Raw genomic sequence first — 19,785 nt, forward strand, 5'->3', positions numbered from 1 at the left:
ACACATCTTTTAGATAAGAGCTTGTTTACGCTCCAAATGCAATGGGTTTCTGCAGATGCATACTACTGATTTATCTCCATTTTATTTTCTTGTTTAATTTCTAGTAGTTATGTCAGATTCTTTCATTAACCCTTAATGAAGTCTTAGATTGCAGCAGCGGCAAGCCAGAGTTCATTTATGGGCTGCTTTATACCTACCCTGTGCAGAAGTGTTGTGTTTCTAGGACTGTTCTCACTTCTTTCTGTTGACACTGTGTTAATACGTGAATGTATTCAATGCTTTTGGAGAAAGAAAGTGGCATAGGTTTTTAAATACAGAAATTGGACTGTAAAATGGTTCTTAAATCTGTTAATAACACTGAAGTGAAATGCACCAGCATTATAGTTCTGTCTATTTTAAAGTGTTATTTCTTTGAATGGAGTGACAGTACAACTCATGCGATGTACTTTGTGGTTGAATATGGATTGGTGCTTCCTGATGAGATTGTAATATTTTTTTTTCTCGTGTCACTTATTTTTTTCTGTGTTCTGAATGCCTTCAGAGTAATATTATCATTCATTTTTTTGCAATACCTCCTGACTGTATTGCAGTAGCATACTGCATATTACTCTTGTTTTACCCAAACAGATCTCAGGAAAATAGTCAACATGCGTCAAAACAATCAGTTTCTTAACAAAATGAGTGAAATTTTGCAGTTCCAAAGTATTTCTGCAGTTTGTCTTAGTACTCTAGTACAGGATGATGTTATCATAAGACCTAGATTAGATGCTAATGAAGCCAAATGTTCTAACTGGCAAGGAAACCGATAAAGGACAGAGAAATAGGTAAGACCTTGTTACCAAAGATGCACGATTGATGTTGTTTAGATAAAGCAGCTGTCATCTTCCAAGACAACTAAAGTGTGCCGTTGTGGCCAAGAAGGCCAGTGGTATCCTGGGGGGTGTTAACCAGAGTGTGGCGAGCAGTTTGAGGGAGGTTGTCCTCCCCCTGTTCTCTGCCCTAGTGAGGCCGCATCGGAAGTATTGTGTCCAGTTGTAGACTCCTCAGCTCCAGAAAGACAGGGAACTACTGGAGTTTCTCCACTGGGGGGACAGAAAGATGATTAGGGAACTGGAGCATCTCTTACGAGGAGAAGCAGAGAGAATTTGGTCTGTTGAGCCTGAGAAAGAGAAGAATGAGGAGTGACCTTATCAATGCTTATAAATATTTAAGGGATCAGTGTTAAGGGGATGGACTTTTCAGTGTTGCCCAGCAACAGGACAAGGGTTGCCCAGCAACAGGACAAGGGGCACAGGCACACGCTGGAACACAGTATGTTCCACCTTAACATGAGAAAAACTTCACTGAGGGTGACGGAGCACTGGAATAGGTTGCCCAGGGAGGTTGTGGAGTCTCCTTCTCTGGAGATATCCAAAACCAACCTGGACATCTTCCTGTGCAGTCTGTTAGAGGAGAAGCTGCTTTAGCGGGGGATTGGACTGAACGAACTCCAGGGGTCCTTTCCAACCCGTACCATTCTGTGATTTTTTAGATGATGGCTTTGAGCCCCTATTCTTAACAAAATGATGAATCCAATAAAGCAGAAGTCTAATAAAATAGTCACTTCCAAAGCATGTTTACATAAGATTACTGGTTTAATTTAGAGTGGAGTTTGACATGGGGAAGCCAGAAAGACTTTAGCTCTGGATCTGTCGTGACCCTTATTAATACAGGCCCCTTCTAAATTAGTGAATTATTCTTTCTGTAGACCTTCCCCAGAGGTACTGGAGGCTGTTGATATCTACTTGTTCCTGGACAATTTTATTTTCTTCTATCAGATAATGTCTTAGATTAATTGCATCAGTCTCAAATGAAAGCTGGGCTTTACAGCCGTATGTGATACTGTTTTTTACGGAAAATAAATCCATAAGGTCAAAATCCCCAAGGTATTTGCATTGGAGAAATCAGCAGAGAAACTTGAAAACTTGGTTTTGAATTAAAGAAAAAAAGGCAAACTCTCTTTATGAAATATGAGAATATGGAATTTATTTGCCCCATGGACTTATTTTCTTACCATTAATGAATATAAATGTACATTTAATTTCTAGAAAAGTAATGTAATCTTATGATGGAGGAACTGGAAGCAATGGTAGGTAAGTACAGTTGCATCTGTCACGTAGCAGGAATGCTGGCAGTGGAACCTGTTTTCCAGATATAGCTATTTCAAATCAAAGTTATCAGCATATTATGTCAGATCAAATTCATCATACAGAGTAGAAAAATAAAACATTGTGATCCTCGGTGAAATTCAACCCAGTCTTCAGGGATTTAAAAATCCCTCTTGTGCTGTAGAATGGCAACTCTAATCTCCCCAACGAATGAAAGGCAGTCTGAGTACAAAGCATTCCCCTTTTGATGAAGGTTGAGATGCTCTTCCCAACTTCCCTTTCAGTCAATAAGGTTGCATTTCAGTCGTGTCCTCCACTGGAGGATCTCAAAGTGCTTCACGAGTGTTAGTGAAATGGAGCTTCACGAAGCTGTAGCTGGGCACTGCCTTCTCATTGCCATGAACAGGATGCACTTGGGTTGAGGTATTTGTGCCATGTGGCAGAACTTAGAATTCTTCATCGTGTCCTACTGCTCAGGACTGTTCCCTGTGCCCCTTAAGAGCTGTCTGACAGACATCGTTGGGCTCTTACGCAGAGGAGCGTAGGTTTTGCAGGAGTCCAACAACCTGCTTTCTAATGAGGTTCAATTTATGTAAAATAAACACCATACGACAGTGACTGTGCTTCAGGAAAGTTTGAGGTTGTACTCGTGTATTGGCATCATTTTAAATACTTGTAACATGGTAGTACTCAATTAAGTTTTACACTAACTGCAGAAGTACCTTATGTTTTAAATACAAACAGTTTTTTAAAATACATGCCGCATCCTGCCTCTCCCTTTTTTGCTAATTCAGAGCTTTGGGGTTTAGTTTGCAGACATCTCAAAGATATATAAAACTGCAGCAAAATCCTATGTGTGTACTGGGAAAAGAGGTTTTTATTTTTTTTGGTATTTTTGTTAGGATTGTTTCGTCTTCCAGATATGGTTACAGTAAAAGTTTGTGGAAGAGAAACTTTTGTGAGTTTTGCCAGACCCTGCAGCCATGGTCTGATGCAGAGATCTTTGCTGTCTTCTTGGGGCTGTTAGGTGCGCGCACAAGAAATGTGCACAAATGACTCACAACTGGACTCTACATATAGTGGTAATTATGGAAAATAACAAACAGTTGCCATTCCTGACTACAAATAATAACTGACCAGCATTAAATGTTAGCTGGTCTATATAGAATGAGACACATCTGTGTGGAATAAGAAAGTGTTGGCCTGCTAAGGGTTAGGAAGATACTCATCCTAGAGCTTATCATGCAGCAGGAGAAATGGGAGTGTAATTAAATTTTTAATGGGAATAGACCTTTTCATACTGACAATTCAAGACGCACTTTACTCATTACCAGGAGCTGTGTAAGGCATTTGGTTTTATGAAGATAGCAGCCAAAGGCTTTAAAAGGGTCCTGGTCACAGCAGGCTGGGTGACAGCAAATGCAATCAGAATCCCTGCTCCAAAGAGCTTACAGTCTTAGTTGCACTAAAAAGGACATTAACCTCAATCGTGTGGAATGAGGGTGATGATGGTGGGAAGACGTGTGGTGAGGCTCCTGCTGCAGTCTGGTACCTGGTGCTCGATTCACGGACGGGAGAGAGTGTGATGGACAGATCCGGCTACAGCCAGGGGATTGCTGTGCTTTTCCTCTGCAAAGAGAAAGGGCCTGTTTCACTTTCAGCACGGTTTCCGCATTGCTCCCAGCTTCTCCTCCACACCTCTCCCTATAAAATCTCCTGCTTGGGTATCACTGTCTGAGGCAAGAGCTGTGCTACGACGTTGGGTCCTGCGCTAGAGCCTAATTTATAGTCTTCACTGCCTGTGCTTGTAGAAGGAGATGGAAGGGATGGCTCAGGAGATGCTGTAGGAGAGAAAAGAAATAGAATTAACAAGGACCTGGATGTCGTTCAGTAGAGCAGTGCTGAAATAAAACCAGCAGACCATCCTATGAACCAAGTAGCAGGAGCTTGAGGGATGAGGCAAGGGGATCCATCCCAAATTCAGGCATGTGCTGGCATATTCTTCCTTCCTGGTTTGTGACGAGGCACAGGGTGGACTGATAGGCAACTACCAACTCGTCTCAGTATTTTGCACTTGCAAAATGCCTCCCTGGCTGCTTTTTAGACTTTCCTCTGCTTGTCAGAGGAGACCTCAACCTGCTGGCCACTATACTTCATTTACGGAACACTGCAGCTCTCTAATCTCCCTTGCTCTAAGGTGATGATACCAACATTTATGTGGCTGAGAAATAGCAAAATATGCTACAAGAAGTATAGGATCATAAATGGCAGAAGCAGACAGTGTGTGCAAGACATTGTGATTACATGACAATGGCTGTTAAATTGCAACTCATATTCTACTTTTTGGTTTAATAGCATGGTCCATTTGCTACCGCAGTGGGTAAACGCCTTAACAAGTAGCCATCCCCTAGCAGCAGCGCCCAGAGTGGTTGAAGACGGTCTTGTATTCAGGTCATGTTGTGTTCTGGTTGACAGCAACCAAAACCTTTACACAGGGAAACCCTTGCCACTAATAGCTATGTATACTTCTTTGTGGTGTTTCCCAGAGCTGCCTGTGTTCATTGAAACACGGTGTCACCAATCTCAATTCCTCAAGTAGTATCTCAAAATCCCTCTGGATCATGGTATTACGTGAAAAATCTCAGGCTGTCTTTTGGAAGCATGGTTTCAGACTTCATTGTAAAGAATTCAGCAAGGGGCTTGGGAACACTGATTCAAAAGTAAAGCTTAAACATATAAATAGTATTTTTCTTAACCATTTATTCTAGTCAGTCTCTTCATTATACTAACACTAATGATGTGAAAATAGACACTTACGGTTTGGAGCAGTGTGTATCACAGAGCTCATGTTGCTTGGGAGAACGTGTCCTGGCAGCTGTTCCAGGTTAAGGTTGGGAGGTCCTGACTGGTACTGGAGATCAACAGAAGCCCCTGCAGAGAAAGTGGGAAAGGAGTTCATTCTTTGCATAGTTACTGAGAAGCCAGATTCTTTGGGCCAAATCTCTTTTTTTCAGAGAATGTGGAAGACCCCTGTGGGTAGGGGTTAATGTCCGGGCTTTTCTTTTCTTCCTTCCTACTCTGTCTGTCCTCTTTGTTCTCTGCCTTCTCACTGTCTAGGGACAGCCTCCCAGGATGGCTGTGGTTATGGCTGATAACCGACCACACTGTTCATCTGATTTTGTGCCCCACTTACTGCTCGTACCAGGGTTTCCCATATAGTTATAACTTTTCCCTATTGCTAACAAAAAATGTGTTGTCTTCCTGCAAAGTGCACAAGTTTGGTAGGTTGCTTAAAAGTTAAGTGTCCCACCGGTGCGAAACATGACAGACTATACTCATTTCTATAAAACTGATCCTGGGTCAGATTTTCAGACACAGGCTGAAAAGAAATAGCTTGGGGATTGGACTGGAGTGAGAAGGACCCATGTTCAAGCTACAATTAAACCTGAGCCTTCGCTTCCCTCCTCCCAAGATCAAGCTCTCTCTACGTTGCACCCTCCAGAGGGGACAAACCCAGACACAAAGCCCTGTAATAGCTTTGAAATAAAAGAACTTTACTGTCCTTTCTCAGTAGGCTTCGTACCTCCCAGCAGCATCTCCTGCAGCAAGCTGTCAATCCTGGCCACACCAAAGAGCCTCACAAACTGGACTTGCTCTATCATCTGCCAGGTGATGCTCTGCAGCGGGGGCAGCAGCAGGAGGATGTCACTGAACCGGCCTCGGCAGTCATACTGGCGATCGTTGATGTAGTCTTCTAGGTTGACTTGGACCTGGAAGCGCATGTTCTTCACCTTCCCGGGCTCACTCAGGCCTTTGCAGTCTGGAAGAAAAAAAGTTAATTTCTGGTCTGTGTAACCAAAACAGTGTTAGCTGTGTCTGTAGAGGGAAAAGGATAAGATGCCAGTGATCCTCTGACAATTATCTGTCAGTCTCCAAGTTTATCTGACAGATTAGCATGGAACTGCCACTATTTCATGTTTCACATGGAATAGGGAAACGGTAATTTGAGAGGAATTTGATGGGAAATAGAAAATAAGACCTTGCTTCAGATGGAAATGTCTAGCTACTGCCATTAGTGAAGAGGAAGGATTTAGAAGTTGAACTATATTCGTCCTTCCAAGGAAATGGCCTGGAATTTTCCCCTGAAAAATCTGAGGAACAATTACTGCCATTAATTTAGGCAGGTTTAATGCCTATAAGTTGTAATTACACCTACTACGGTGTCAGATTCTTGTCTTGATTTCCTGTCTTTGACCTGTGGCTGATCCTTTTCCCATAGACCATGAGTAAGCAAGTAAATGTGCACTGGGCAGGATGAAGTGCCAGGATTTACAGCTTTCCACTCCTGCCTCTCCTGCTATCTAAAACTGAGATCTCTGGCTCACTGGACCACTTCTTTCACTGTCTACAAAGAATCCACAAGCACCACATTTTAAAGATCATCATGCCCAGGGATTAGATAAGAGTGGTTAATGAATTGTTTTATGTCAGCGCGTGATTCTATGGACATACCTACTTGTTAGCATGAATGAATCGCACTTCTGTAGAGCTTCACACTTTTTTCTTTTAGATGAAATCACAGCGCCTCATTGTCGCAATGATCTAAAGGTTCACTGAGATACTGATCAGCCAAGAAGGTAATTTGTCAGACTCAGTTTGATAATACCACCCTTACTCAGGTTTTGGCAAAGCCAAAGTTCATGACGTTTATAAAACTCCTGTATCTTAATTTCAAATCAGCAAATACAGCAAAAAATAACTAATGGAAGACAGTCTAATTTCTCCATGCTAATAGATGCCAAAGACAAAAAGGTGTTGTTCTGGAATTGGGATTGTTTCCCCATCTCTTTTCCAAGCTACAGGGCAACCACACTAAAGGAACTCTAGTGTTGTACTGAGAGGAGGTTGTGTCTGTGCTTTAGACATGCAGAACAGGAGTTCTGGGAGAACCTGGGCTGAGACACAAACCTCTGTGTTTGTGGAATGATAATACAACAGAGATTCAAACCAAGTTTTTGTTTGCCTCTGTGTGTTTCCTTGCTCTCCATCCTGTACAAATCAGCCCTGCCCTTGGTCCGTACTGGCTGCCAGCAAGGTCCATTAAGAGGGATCCTTGATGTTCCTGGGTACTCTGAACCGTCCAGCTCTCTGTGGTTTTTAATGCTGCTTTCTGAACTCTGATGGATGCCCAACGCTGCTGCTCCTTGACTCACTTTGCTTATGCATAATTCACTGTAGGCGTATATGTCTTTAATAGCCATCTCCTTCATTTCAGACGGATGGGCTTTCCTGAAGCCAAGCTACAGAAGCTGCAAAATTCCTCTAGGGTCTGCATAATCTTGCGTGTTGGCCTGGGTGGAATTAGTGCTTGCTAAATAGTAAAATGTTCGGAAATAGGTCGCTTCTAGCATGTCTTTGCTGCACTGCTAAGTATTGCTTCTTACAGCAAAGGCAGGGTGAAATGTAGAGCTGCTACCAAGGGGTTTCCCTTATTATTAAAGAGCTCTCAACTCCTTTTTAAGCCCCATGCTTGGCAGTTAGCAAAGAAGCTTACCCGGATCAAAGAAGATGATTGCTTTAAGGCAAGCATACTCATTGTCATCGATCTGGATGTCCCTCAAGGGCTTCACCAATTCGTCCAAGATTCTGGTGGCCACACGAGCAATTTCCAGTTCTGGGCAGTGCATTGGGATGATGAAGTCATTCCCTGGGGGAGACAAGAGAAACTCACCATCAGATTTCCGCTCTAGCTCTGTGGACACTGTTTGACACACGAATTATCCCAAGGCACGTTGCCAGATAGTCCCTATGCCCACGCGCAGCAGATTTTCTGTGTGCAGCTTTGTAGTCAGGTTCATTATTGAGAACCAAACTCTAAGTTTCATTCTTTGGTCCTTAATTATCTTATTTGCACGTGTTGGTGCACACACACTCTACACAAATTCTGCTCCACGTTCTTCTCTAGTTTACCCTCTATTACACTTAGCATCTGTTCACAAGTGATGTTGCATCTTTATTTTTGGTGTGTTTTGTTTTTAAAACAAAGTTGTCCCTCCCTCCTTTCTTTAATGCGTGGCTTTCAAGGTCAGTATTCTCGTTTTTCCAAGAATAACCTCACCTGTAATTTTGGTGGCAGAGGTACATGGAAAAGAAATACCTATTTGCATTACATTTTTAATAGACCTTTCTGCTAAGTTTTAAAGCATCAATACCCAAATACCTCATTGCCTGAGTTCTGGCAATTTCAATTACAAAAACAAGGCAAAGCAGTTCAAGATGCTATTTAAGTATTGGAGATTTTCATCCACAATTTCAAAGCAGTAAGGGAATAGTTGTAGAAGTCCCAGTGAATTTGCTTGCTCCTTTTAACACTTCCCCAGAGACCATCTCAAGCACTAAATCTCAAGCCAAATATGCTGATCATACCCAGGAGTGCAGAGATGATTTCAGGCAGGCAGGATAATTGGCAATGACTTGGATATGCCAGTTATGAAAGGAGTGTAATTCACTACTTTACCTAATAGCAGAAAATCAGTGTATGGGATGGACCGCTTGGCTACCCCAAGGAGCAGGTGTTCCCCTGCGTGGGCTCTGAGCAAGGCAACCTGGAGACAGCACAGAAGAAATACTATCACATCTGAAAAGCAGAGAACAGTGAGCTTTTGCTGTTTAGATTAAGCCTAATTTTGTGTTTGCTTAAGTATGTCAGATCTACAGATGAAGTGCTATTAAGAGCTAGAAAATACTAGTACATCTTTGCTTTTCAGAAGCGCTGCATTCATGGCAAACTAAATGAAAAGTTGTTTTCAACTGAAAGAGCAAAGAGGGGCTTGATTAATTTGAGTTCTTGGGAAATAAATGACTTTTATATTCAATATCAGGGGTGAAGCGAGAACCAGTCTTTTTTGACTGCGTGGTGAAAATCAGAGTCGCCAACTCTACTATATTTCAGTAGACTTCGGCTATTTGGCTTAGTTTTAATCAATCCCTTGCCCTTTATTAGTCTTTCTCTCCTGCTAGTTTATTGCTCTGCGTCTGTATGGTAATGTCAGGTTCTCCTGTTGAAAGGTATCACTGGGAATTCCTATCAGAGGCAGTGGGTTGGCATGGAGGAGGCTTTTGCTTTTTACCTGGTCATCAAGTGGGAGCTCACAAAATGCTGGGATGTATTTTGCCCATTCAACCAGCACTAGAAGCTGCTGTTTCATGGATTCACACACATCATTGATGGTTGCAACCTTCTTCATTGCAATGTCTGCGCTGTGCACGGGACTCAGCGATGAGTACTGAAAGAGAAACAACCTGGTTGCGTGGGGACCGATTCTGTGGTGGTTTGTCATTCTCGCTAGCAATGAGTCATCAAAAATAAAGGGAACCTTCACAGACATTAACCTCCTCATGTCTCTGGGGAGAAGTCTGCTGGTGTAGTTGCGCACATTAAATCAGTGGTGTGCCCTGACCAAGCCAGGGAGAAGCCTCCACGAGGTGGTGCTCAGTCCCAACAGACACCCCTCCCTCCTCCGCCTCTTCCCCACTCTCCTGGCTGCCTCAGGACAACATCTGATTCATATTCCCATTCCCAGCAGCAGCCAGCAGCACTGGGTCTCAGCCTCCCATCAATCACTTCATCCAGCCAAATGCATGAAATTCATGCAGTCTTTCCCCTGCCCCAAGTTTCCCTCTTGGACGCAAAACACCAATTTCAATCAAAACACCAAACTGCATTGGGAGGGAGAGGGTTAAAGCATAATAATTTTTTTAAAGGGAAGTGGATGCACTGCTGCATGTAATACGCAACATCTGGACTGTATATTTTGGTGCAGAAAGGGCATTTGCATAAGAATTTAAAAGATGCACAGGGTGAAATTCATTGTGGAACATGAAATAAGAAAGCAATCAGCATCAGCTGAAGCCCAGTGATTTTATTAGCTTTATTTTTCTGCCCTAAAATTGTTGCCCTGGTAAAAAAGTCACAAGAAAAGATATTATTGACCACAATGGGAACATTGTGTTCTGAGCAGGACAGAGTATGCAGCAAACAGGGATAAACTGCATGACATGCAGTGAGTTTTTAGCATTGCAGCAACAGTTTGGGTTAGGAATAGAGGGGTTTTAACATTCCTCAGCCCCTGGAATTTCAGCTTTGCATCTGACATGCCAAAGGCTGCATCTGTTTCTTGCAGGACGTGTTGTCTTGATAATGCATCGAGGACGTTACCGCTCTGCTTTTGGATATCTTAATGCATTTTCTTCTCTATGGCTCTGTGCAAGAACCATCCAAGGGCAGAAAAAGATTGAGCCCTGGTTGGTTTAGCGATTTCATAACCACGTATAGAATAGCTGAAAGCCATGTACGCATTTGGAGTGCAGTCCCCACATTTCATACCTGCTGTGCCATGGCCTCGGCCTGAGTGAGCACAGTGATGGAGAGGGAGCCGTTGTCCTCATAGCTGCTCCTCCGAACGCTGATCCTGTCGCGCTCGTTCTGCACAGCTGAAACGAGAGGGAGCAGTGCTCCTGTCAGCAAGAAACTTCCCACGCAGCTGATGGCTGCTGGTACTTGTGGTCTCCTAAAAGGAATGGATGTGGCTTTAGTGCCCAATAGACCTTCCACTCTTGTTGGGTGATGGAATAAGATTAAACAGGCCACAGGGGAAGAAAGAAGGCCACCAGAGAGGGAGAAGACTAAGCACAAGTGCAACAGAAGGAAATAAGGACTTTTGACAGTCAGTGCAACCCCTGAGGAACATTAGCTGGTCCCACTGAGTTTCGTGCAGCTCGGCGGGAATTTGAGGAATTGGTGTTGGCTCTTTTCACTTGACAATGCACCCACACTGCTGGAATCCTGGCCTCTGATACTCTTTTTGTCATATCTGCACTGAGGATTCCTCTCCTAAGCCCCCCCATACAGCAGGATGCTCTGGAGGTTGCATCTCATTTTACAGCAGCACTAGAAAAAATGTCCTTTGATCCCACTTAAGCGCAGCCTTGAAGTGTCTCCTACCTCTGAGGCACTGCAAGTAGCGGTCCCCAGAGGATGTCCACTCGTAAAAAGCAGGAAGAGTCACCTCATTAAAGCTCCAAAGAAAGGAAGCTTAACTTTCCTAAATCCCCTTTAAAACCATTCCCTCAGCCTTGCCCATCGCAGGGCTGATTTCAATGAGCCCTTAACCCTGATGACAATGCTGACATACAGCTGAGGGAACAAACCAAGCCAGGGTTTGTCTCAGCTCTCCTGGCAGGTGTGCAAATCGCTGCTGCAGATCAGCTCAGTGTGTGCTGAGCTGTTAACAGTGGTGATGCAATGCACCTGAGACACACTATAGTGATACTGCAGAGTGAAGATCAGCCCTCGGCTTTTTGCGAGTAGAAAGATCTGGCCATGCCATAGTAAATTAGAAAAAAAAAAAACCAAAAACATACTGATTTTGAGGTCTATTCCACTCTTTTAACCATTCCTTTCCCTCAAGCACAAGCCACGTCCACCCCTGTGCTCCATCAGCCCTACATGTTGAACATAAAGCATCTATTGCACTTTGCAGCTTATTTTTGCAACACAGGCTCCAAGAACTGACTCGCCGCCACTGCATCTATCACGTAAAACAGCAGCAGAGAAAAAAAGCAGAGTTTAGGCTTAGTCCGATCTTATTTTCAAAGGCAGTTGTCAGGTCCTTAAAGCAGAGAGAACAGGAAGATTTAGCATGTGGTGGTAATGTAGCACATCCCTCCTCCTCCATATTCCAGGCTCCTTTTGGTTTTATTTATGGAGAATGACTCAGACATAGCTGTCAAAGCACAACTCATTCTGTGCTTTAACCCCTTGGACATTAATCTGCATTTTGTCTCAAAAGTGGCCACTGGAGATGATTTTTCCAGCAAAGATGCTTTGCAGGGTCAGCAAAAATCATTTCGCCATTGCTCTTTTGAGACTGCTTTGCTGCTGGGCCTGGCTTTAGCGTAAGCATCACTCTGCATGGAGCACATTTCCCTGAATTCATGTAAAGGAGGAAACGTGGGCACACATTTCACACACACGGCGGGAAGGTGGGGTTTTTTTTGTCATCAGCTCAGGCCGGAACGTTGCTCTGTTTTCCTAATTGTCCTCTGATGAGAGGCCAACAAAGTGAAAGGGCGGAAAACAAGCAACAGTGACAAAAATCAGTATCTCCCATTATCAGCAGAAGCATAGTATTTGTTTTCCAGGCTTTGAGGCTCAGCCTTGCTGTCAGTCAGGGTCTGCTTGCTGCTGAGTTGGGGGTGCTTGAGGAGGAGAGCTGCTGGGCTACAGCCACCAAAGCTATTTTGGACCTCAGAGCCAATCTCGCCTGAATGGCTGCAAAGGGACGGATGGGTAAAAGGTGCAATACGTATACATATTACTGGAGCCTTTTGAGGCTATGGATACTATGTAGAAGGAATTAGACATCAACTTAGAGAAAAAACGAGTACAGCTCTTGGGAGGCTCTGCTCACCTACCCCAGAGAGCAGGTATACATTAACCTATGCGTGGCAGAATGATGGAAAAGGCTGTTCAGCTGGGGATGAAGGTGGTTATAGGAAACATAATCTGTGACTGAACTGCAGAATAGATAAACTCCTCACAACTTCTTTTTTGATACACCACAAAGACAAGTAGGAACATCCAGCATTGAGTAGAAACAAACCTGCCCGAATCCATTTAATCACCACTGTCCTCGGAAAGTCCCCACCCAACCTTCCAGGACTGGTTTCATATCAGATGCTCTCCCACGCAGCTCTCTGGGGGTGATGGGACTCTTTTTGCCCACTTACAAGAAAAGGTACAAATTTTGCCTTTCCCATCAAGTTACACTTTTATGTAAGTCCTGCAAACACAAGCACACCTGGTCCCTGTCCTCAATGACAGACTCCTTTAAGAAGCCACAGCCTGTTTTTCTCCCAGGTCCTTTTATGGCACATATTTCAGTGCTTCTCTCAAGGTCTGATAAGCTCAATCTTCATGTATAAGTGGATGGTACAGACTGACTTTCTCAAGGTGATTTGGGTGTTATCGCTGAAAGTACCTAAGATGCGATGGAATTAGATACAAAAGGGAGTTAATATTTCACCTGCCACAAAATTAATCTATTACTGTGGGGTAATTATATTGCTATATTTATTGTGCTTGTAAAAGGGAAGGGATAGGTCATTCATGGTGAGGCATCGGGAGTGCTCAGAGGGTGTGCGCTGGTGCTGAGGGTGCTCAGGCTCAGGCGTGATCTTGGCTTTGCAGTCAGTAAAACCCAGCAAACTTGCAGGAAAGACTAACATCCCAGTGCTGGACCCCACTGTCCCTTCGGAACCACCATTTCCAATGTATGCCTGGCAAAATGTTCGCTCACTCTTTTTTTTTTTCTCTTCTCTCTAATCTTGTCCTCTGCACAGCACTTCAGTTCCCAAAGCCAATAAACACTGGGAAGGGGCCACTGCAGCACTGCACAAGGGGACGTCAGCAGGAGCGAGCCCCTAGGAGGCTGCTGGCCAGGGACAGTGTGGCCCTGACTTGGACTATCCCCCAGGGAAAGGGGAGAGAGGGCAAGATGCTGCCGGCATCTCCCTCTGGGGAATTGTCCCTGCCTACAGCATGTCCTGGCTGTGGGAAGCAGATGGGAACGCAAACATATTCTCCATCTGACGTAGAGGAGCCCTTGGAGGGATTTTGTTATTCAGAGCAAGCCTGAGTCCTTTTGCCATGCGTGCATCAAGGATGCCGGCATCCGGACAGGCTGTGGAGTACACACGGTTGCTCTTGAGCAAACAGTGGTGTGTTTGTGAGATTGCAACAAACCCATGTTTCCCAAACATTTTGTCCTTGCTGTGTTGCCACATAGGCACAGAGCTTGTGATGAGGAATCACCAGGGAGTCCAATAAATAAGGGCACAGACATTGATTGGAAGGGAACAACAGCAAACCAGTAACTTCCCATGGTAAATGCAGAGGTTAAAGTCTTGCTTACATGGGACCGACTATTTCCACTATTATTCCACTAAGATCATTCTCATTTAATGCCAATGGAGTTGAAAATGTGTTAATAAATGGCATAAAGAGAGAGCAAGAGGAGGGAAGTGCTGCCATTCACCAGCATTCACAATGTTTTTTGTCTCCACCAGTGGATTTAGCCCTTTTGCTGCCTGATTAATATATGTGCACAAATACCTTTTTTTTTTTCTTTCCTGAAGGTACGTCTGATTTTGCAAGTGTGGTGTATTTTATTTGCAAACAAAACCCAATGGTACATGAATGCTTAATCATCTCATGGGCTTCTGGCCTGATTTATGACCATCACAACTATGGGAAGATCCTTTGACTTTCTTTGTAATAAATGGCAGCCTCAGCCTTCTAAAAGCTGGCAGAAGAGATGTGCAAACAAAAGGTATGAAACAAGATAGATGTCCTGTGAAACACTAACAGAACCGTCCTATAAAATGGCCCGATTTAAAATAAATAAATAAATAGCTTCAAATCTTCCCCTTGTGCTGTATCCATAAGTGACGCAATAATTCTCTTTAGTTCTGTGTAAAACTAAAGGAGTTCATGTACATTCATAAATTACTTTTGAAGAGGATTAGAGGTTAAATATTAACTCCTCTTTTTTTCATCAGCAAAGTGAATTCTAACAGTGCAGTGCTGGCATTTCGAAAGACTTCCAGGTTTTCAGATGCTCAAATCCATGTGAGCAGATGACCCGGCTCACTTGAAAAATCACACCCTGCTAATTTATTCAAGGCTAAAAATGATCTCAGTAAGACTCTAAAAATAGCATTGTGCTGTTTTCTTTGTGTGTTTAAGTATCTGGTACACTCCTCATTCGCTGATGTTGTAGCGATCACAAACCTGTCTGGTAGCATTGTGCAAAACAATAGAAATTGAATCTTCTCCTATGCAAAGACAGAAAATCAGAGAGAACAGCCAGAAAATCCCCGAGCACACAGACCACACTGTACCACAATACCAAACAAAACAAGAATAAAGGAGTAAATCTCCTATAAAAATCTTAAATCCTCATCACAGTAACATTTCAGTAGACAAGAAGGACATTGTGTTCAAGTAAGCCTTTTCCTCTTCTCTTGTGCCAGTATTAATGACTGTTCGCTTGTAGTTGTCAAAGTGAATTATTGATACAAAAAAATATAATCGCGATAGAAGTGTTTCTGAATGAACTAATTTCTAGGAAATCTGGAGACCGGGCTTTCCACAAGGCTCAAGTTTTGGCCCTTCGTTGCTCTTGTTGGTGCCAATGGAATCTGGATCTCATCTCAATGCACAAACCTGGAGGCACAGGGGTCATGTGTGGAACATTCCTGGTCCTCTCTGGATGTGGTATCAGATTCAGAGTGTACGAACAAGACCCTGCTGATGGTTTTTCTCAACTATCTCTGCCCACCTGCTGCAAACCCATAGTGAACCTATAGCCCAACTGCACTGGACTCCCAGGACCAGCCCGTGCTGAGACCCTCAGCTCTGCACCTACGCTTCTGTCTCTATAAACAGCCAGTTTAATGCTAGCTCGGGTATTTGCATCATATGGCTTTTTATTAGTCAGAAATTTCCCTTCTACCAGGCTGGATAATATAGCCCTTCTTGGTCTCCTATGCAATACAGTTGTTTCCAACAGAGGAAAAAAAAGAGAAAAAGAAAGATCCAAATGCCTCACGTCACATCTTACAACACCGGAAGACTGGAAAAAAAAAAAATCACTCTGGATCCAAAATTCCAGTTTATCAATTAGTTTTGCTGGGCAACAGAAAGTTTTCCGATATTGCACACACACACACGTCGAGCAGTGGGTCAGCAGGACACAAGCAGCGGGGAGCATGCAAGGGTGGCACAACCCTGCTAACCCCACCCCAGGTGTATTGTCACAGACAGGCTGGGAAAAGGATTGTTTCCAGCTTCTTCCTCCACTACTGTGAATAAACAATGCTATTACCACACCCTGGAAAGTCTGATTGCTCTTATATGGGCTGACTGAAAAGTGATGTGCCAGAGAAAGAGAGTGTCAAAGTCTTGCGTGCCAGTGCTGGGACAATGGGACACATTGAGTGTGGATGTCTGCAGTCTCCCAATATGAATCAGCACATGCCACCAAAAAAAACTAAGCACAAACATTTGTTTCATCCTCACATAGCTTTATCCCAAGACATGGTCCCTTTTTCGCTAATGCTTTGCAATACTGTTTAATATTAATCTAGAACCACCTTAAAGCAAATAACTGTGTTCTTTTTGAGCACACAATTGTGCAAGACTATTTCTTTCACAGTCCTGCACACATGTTTTGGATATAGCTCTGGTCAGCTAAGCTAGTTTTTGCTAAGCAGTTGCTCAAGGTGCTTTAAAAATCTTCCTTACCAAACACATGAGCAGTTTGTGAGCACACAACCTGACTGTGCACTCATAAATAAGTTTGAAGGAATGTGAGTATGTGGAACTTGAAATGAGTCATCTTCCATCGGGCTGCAATCAATAAAGAAGGCATGACCCAAGATTTTATAACTTTTACCATAAACCCAATAAAAATCATGCCTCAGCTCAAAGAATGGAGCTGATAACCAGATTTCAGCCTTTCCAAGCTGTGGAGCTTGCTACATTGGTAGTTGGCTCCATCCTCATCTAGAATTTACCAGATATTCTTTGGTTTGGTCTTTTATTACTCTGAGGGATTTTTTATTTTCATCTCCTGTATGTGACCTGTGCCTCCTAAATTAAACCAGCAGGCATTTTTCTACATTCATGACCTATGCCAGCTCAGAAGACACGTTTGTTCTCCAGCAAAACATATGGTCAGGAAGTTGAAAAGATCTTTTTCATCACCAGTGAAATCTTACAAATTACCAGAAATCAGTGACGAATTTTCCTTTGGTTTCTGTGGGACCATGATTTCACCCCTTCGATAATGGGTGTTGAACTTGGTGGCATGAAAAGAAACTCTCAAGTTCCTTTCTAGCTCCCACAGCCTGTAGCTCTTGATGGGCTAGAAAAGAGCCCAAATGAAGGCTGAAGAATACTGAAACCATCACCCTACCACCTGCACATCAGGGGGATGCAGCAGCTACTGTAGGTTGGGCCCCCTCTTTGCTAAGCGCTCAGCATATAGTTTCTGCCCAGAAACCTTGGAGTAAATAAAATAATACCATCCATGATCTCACACCATGAAAACACTGAATGAGCAGAGATCAGAAATGCTGTGATAGGTCCCAAACTTTCCCAGGAAAGCTGGATGTAGGAAATTAAGGCTTATGTCAACAGAATTGTTTTAAGTCTTGCTTAGCATTAGGCACTACAACACTATTTCCTTTAGTGTGTTGGAAGGGCACTTCCTGATGGTCACTGGTACCCAAATGCTTCACAATACTCCACCTCCCTCTTAATGCAGCCGATGTGAAGTGCAACAAAAGGCAGCAGCCAACACTGGATGGGCCCTTCAGTACTAGCACTAGTAGTGGCTCTGTAGTCGTACTATACCCACCACGAGAATAACAATGCCTTTCACAGTATAAAAATACCTTAAACAGATCAGCCTCCCAGGACTGGTGAATACTGCCGTAAGACTCTAATTTAAATTCTGACTTGATAAGGTAGGAAATGGGGCTTTCAGCTTTGACAACGAGAAATCTCTCACTGCACTGCATGATCATCATCTCCCTGAGTCAAGGCTGCCACTGCTCCCCACCCTGCTCTGCTGTAGGAGTAGGGCTATAAACAGCAGCAGGCAGTTTTGAAATGTCTCTTTGCACCTACCTTCTTTCTTCATGCCAGCTCTGAAACACTTCTTCAGCCTGCAGTACCTGCACTGGTTCCTCTTGTCTTTGTCTATCACACACTGTCGGCTGAACCTGGGAGGAGACCGGAAATAAAAGATGGAGCAATCAGCCTGGCATATGCACCCCACCCACCCTGAGCAGCCCCAAACACAGTCCCAAACCTCCTCACCGAGCTACACATTGCCTGTACTCAGAGAGGAGACAAAAATTTGCAAGAAATGGGTTGAATCAATGTTGGCTTGGCCCAGTCCTCATCTTCCCCATCACCGTTCCTGCCAGCTGGAAATGCAGCAATTTCAGACCACCCACCCTGCAAGGACCGTGATGGTTTTGGCTATGAAAGCACGACTGTGATTCAAGTTTTGCCACTGGCAGGCAGTGTAGAAACTCCATCTCCCACATTCAGTTATTGGGTGTTTGGTGTTGGAGCTTATTTGATCCCACCTGTTAACACTGCCATGCTCTTGTAGAATAATTACACTATGGACCACAAGACCTTTTGTTTAGTTTTGAGGCACTCGACCTTCTAAATCCTATTCATTTCAAGATTTAGGAACCTATGTGCTATTCAAGGAATGGCCCACGTAGACTTGACAGCTTTTGCCACAGTGGTGGAGTGATGGAAGGTGAATCTGCTACACAGAGAGGAGACGGTGTGTGTTGCTCTGTGACCATAGTTAGGTTGTAAAAGCTGAGACACTTTCTCAGGCTGCTAAAAGCCAAAGGTACAAAGGCCTAAAGACTTTCCAAGGAATTCGCGTCTGCGATAAATAACAGAGCTCTGAGCTGGGCTAAATACAGCTTGGCTCACCAAATAAGGATTTGCAGAGAAGCAAGCATTTGCTATTCACTTGGCTTCAATGCTGCGGATCTTCTCTGAGCTGCCAAATATCGCAGAGATTCATGGATTGCTGAGGAGGGGCAACAACACCGCTCCCAGGAGACTGAGAGATGAAATTTCAAAGAAATCAGTAGTAGGTGTTGCCGCCTCCTTCAGGGATCCCATAGTTCCTGGAATGAGCACCATGTGAGTGGACATCGCTGTCACTCTGGATATCTTTCATAGCTGGTGTGTCCTGGAGTGATAAGGAGCCTGGGAGCATTTTGAACAAACAAGGTGACTCGCATTGCAAAAATTTGCAACAACATTAAAGGAGGAAAAGCTCTGGAACAGAAAGAAAATTTCCAGGTTTTGATTAGAGATTAGAAGCTTAAATGTATTCAGGATTTTTTCCCTTTCCTCCTGGGCTAAAATAAACATGAAGATAGCTGCTGTATAATTTATAGACTCCTCCTGGTAAAAAAAAATCTCTGAAATGTATACCTGTGTGCCAAAGTGGACATGAATCATCACTGGTCCACACTAGGTTCTCAGAACGATTGTAAAATCATCACTGATATGCCAGCGTACATAGTTTAATGACTTCAAAACAAAAATGAAGACACTGGGGGGGGAGGTGGAGGCTTTGGAAGTGACAGGTTCTTGGAAGCTTGTTGTTTCTTACTGGAAAATCAAGAAACACTGTGTTTGAGATGAAACCTCTGGATCTTTGGTCCTTTGCCATGTTGGCTTTCGCTTGCTGGGCTGTGATAAGTTTGAGGTGTCACTCCACACCCAGAAGCAGTGCTTACATGTTATACGCCCCAGTCAGACCTTAGGTCTGTAAGTTTCCCTTGATTTATACTATGAGAAAAGCAGTAACGGCAAACTTGTGAAAATGCATTGGTCAGCGTCACACAAGGTGTCAGGGTCCTAGATGAGATAGGACTTAACTTACTCCTTAGCTCCCTGTCTTCCAGCCAGAAACTAAACTATTAGCATTCGTGACATGGTATTTCAGCATCTGGGATAGTGGTC

At 43.6% G+C, this 19,785-nt stretch overlaps 1 protein-coding gene across 3 annotated transcripts in view; it reads right to left on the reverse strand.

The window, feature by feature from the left end:
• Positions 1–3,109: 3,109 nt before the first annotated feature.
• LOC104059393 (hepatocyte nuclear factor 4-beta) overlaps positions 3,110–19,785 on the reverse strand; it is a 45,571-nt gene continuing 28,895 nt past the window's right edge. For 2 of the 3 annotated variants that reach the window (XM_054079034.1, XM_054079033.1), the window contains 8 exons: positions 17,905–17,999; positions 10,534–10,640; positions 9,278–9,433; positions 8,665–8,752; positions 7,702–7,854; positions 5,731–5,967; positions 4,965–5,078; positions 3,110–3,988 (listed from right to left, as the gene is read on the reverse strand). In XM_054079034.1, coding sequence (XP_053935009.1) covers positions 3,852–3,988; positions 4,965–5,078; positions 5,731–5,967; positions 7,702–7,854; positions 8,665–8,752; positions 9,278–9,433; positions 10,534–10,640; positions 17,905–17,999 — 1,087 coding nt within the window. In that variant the 3' untranslated portion in view covers positions 3,110–3,851. The remainder of the gene's footprint in view (positions 3,989–4,964; positions 5,079–5,730; positions 5,968–7,701; positions 7,855–8,664; positions 8,753–9,277; positions 9,434–10,533; positions 10,641–17,904; positions 18,000–19,785) is intronic. The other variant, XM_054079035.1, reaches the window with a different exon arrangement.

The sequence above is a fragment of the Cuculus canorus genome, chromosome 13 (genome assembly GCF_017976375.1).
Source record: "Cuculus canorus isolate bCucCan1 chromosome 13, bCucCan1.pri, whole genome shotgun sequence".
NCBI classification, from domain to species: Eukaryota; Metazoa; Chordata; class Aves; order Cuculiformes; family Cuculidae; genus Cuculus; species Cuculus canorus.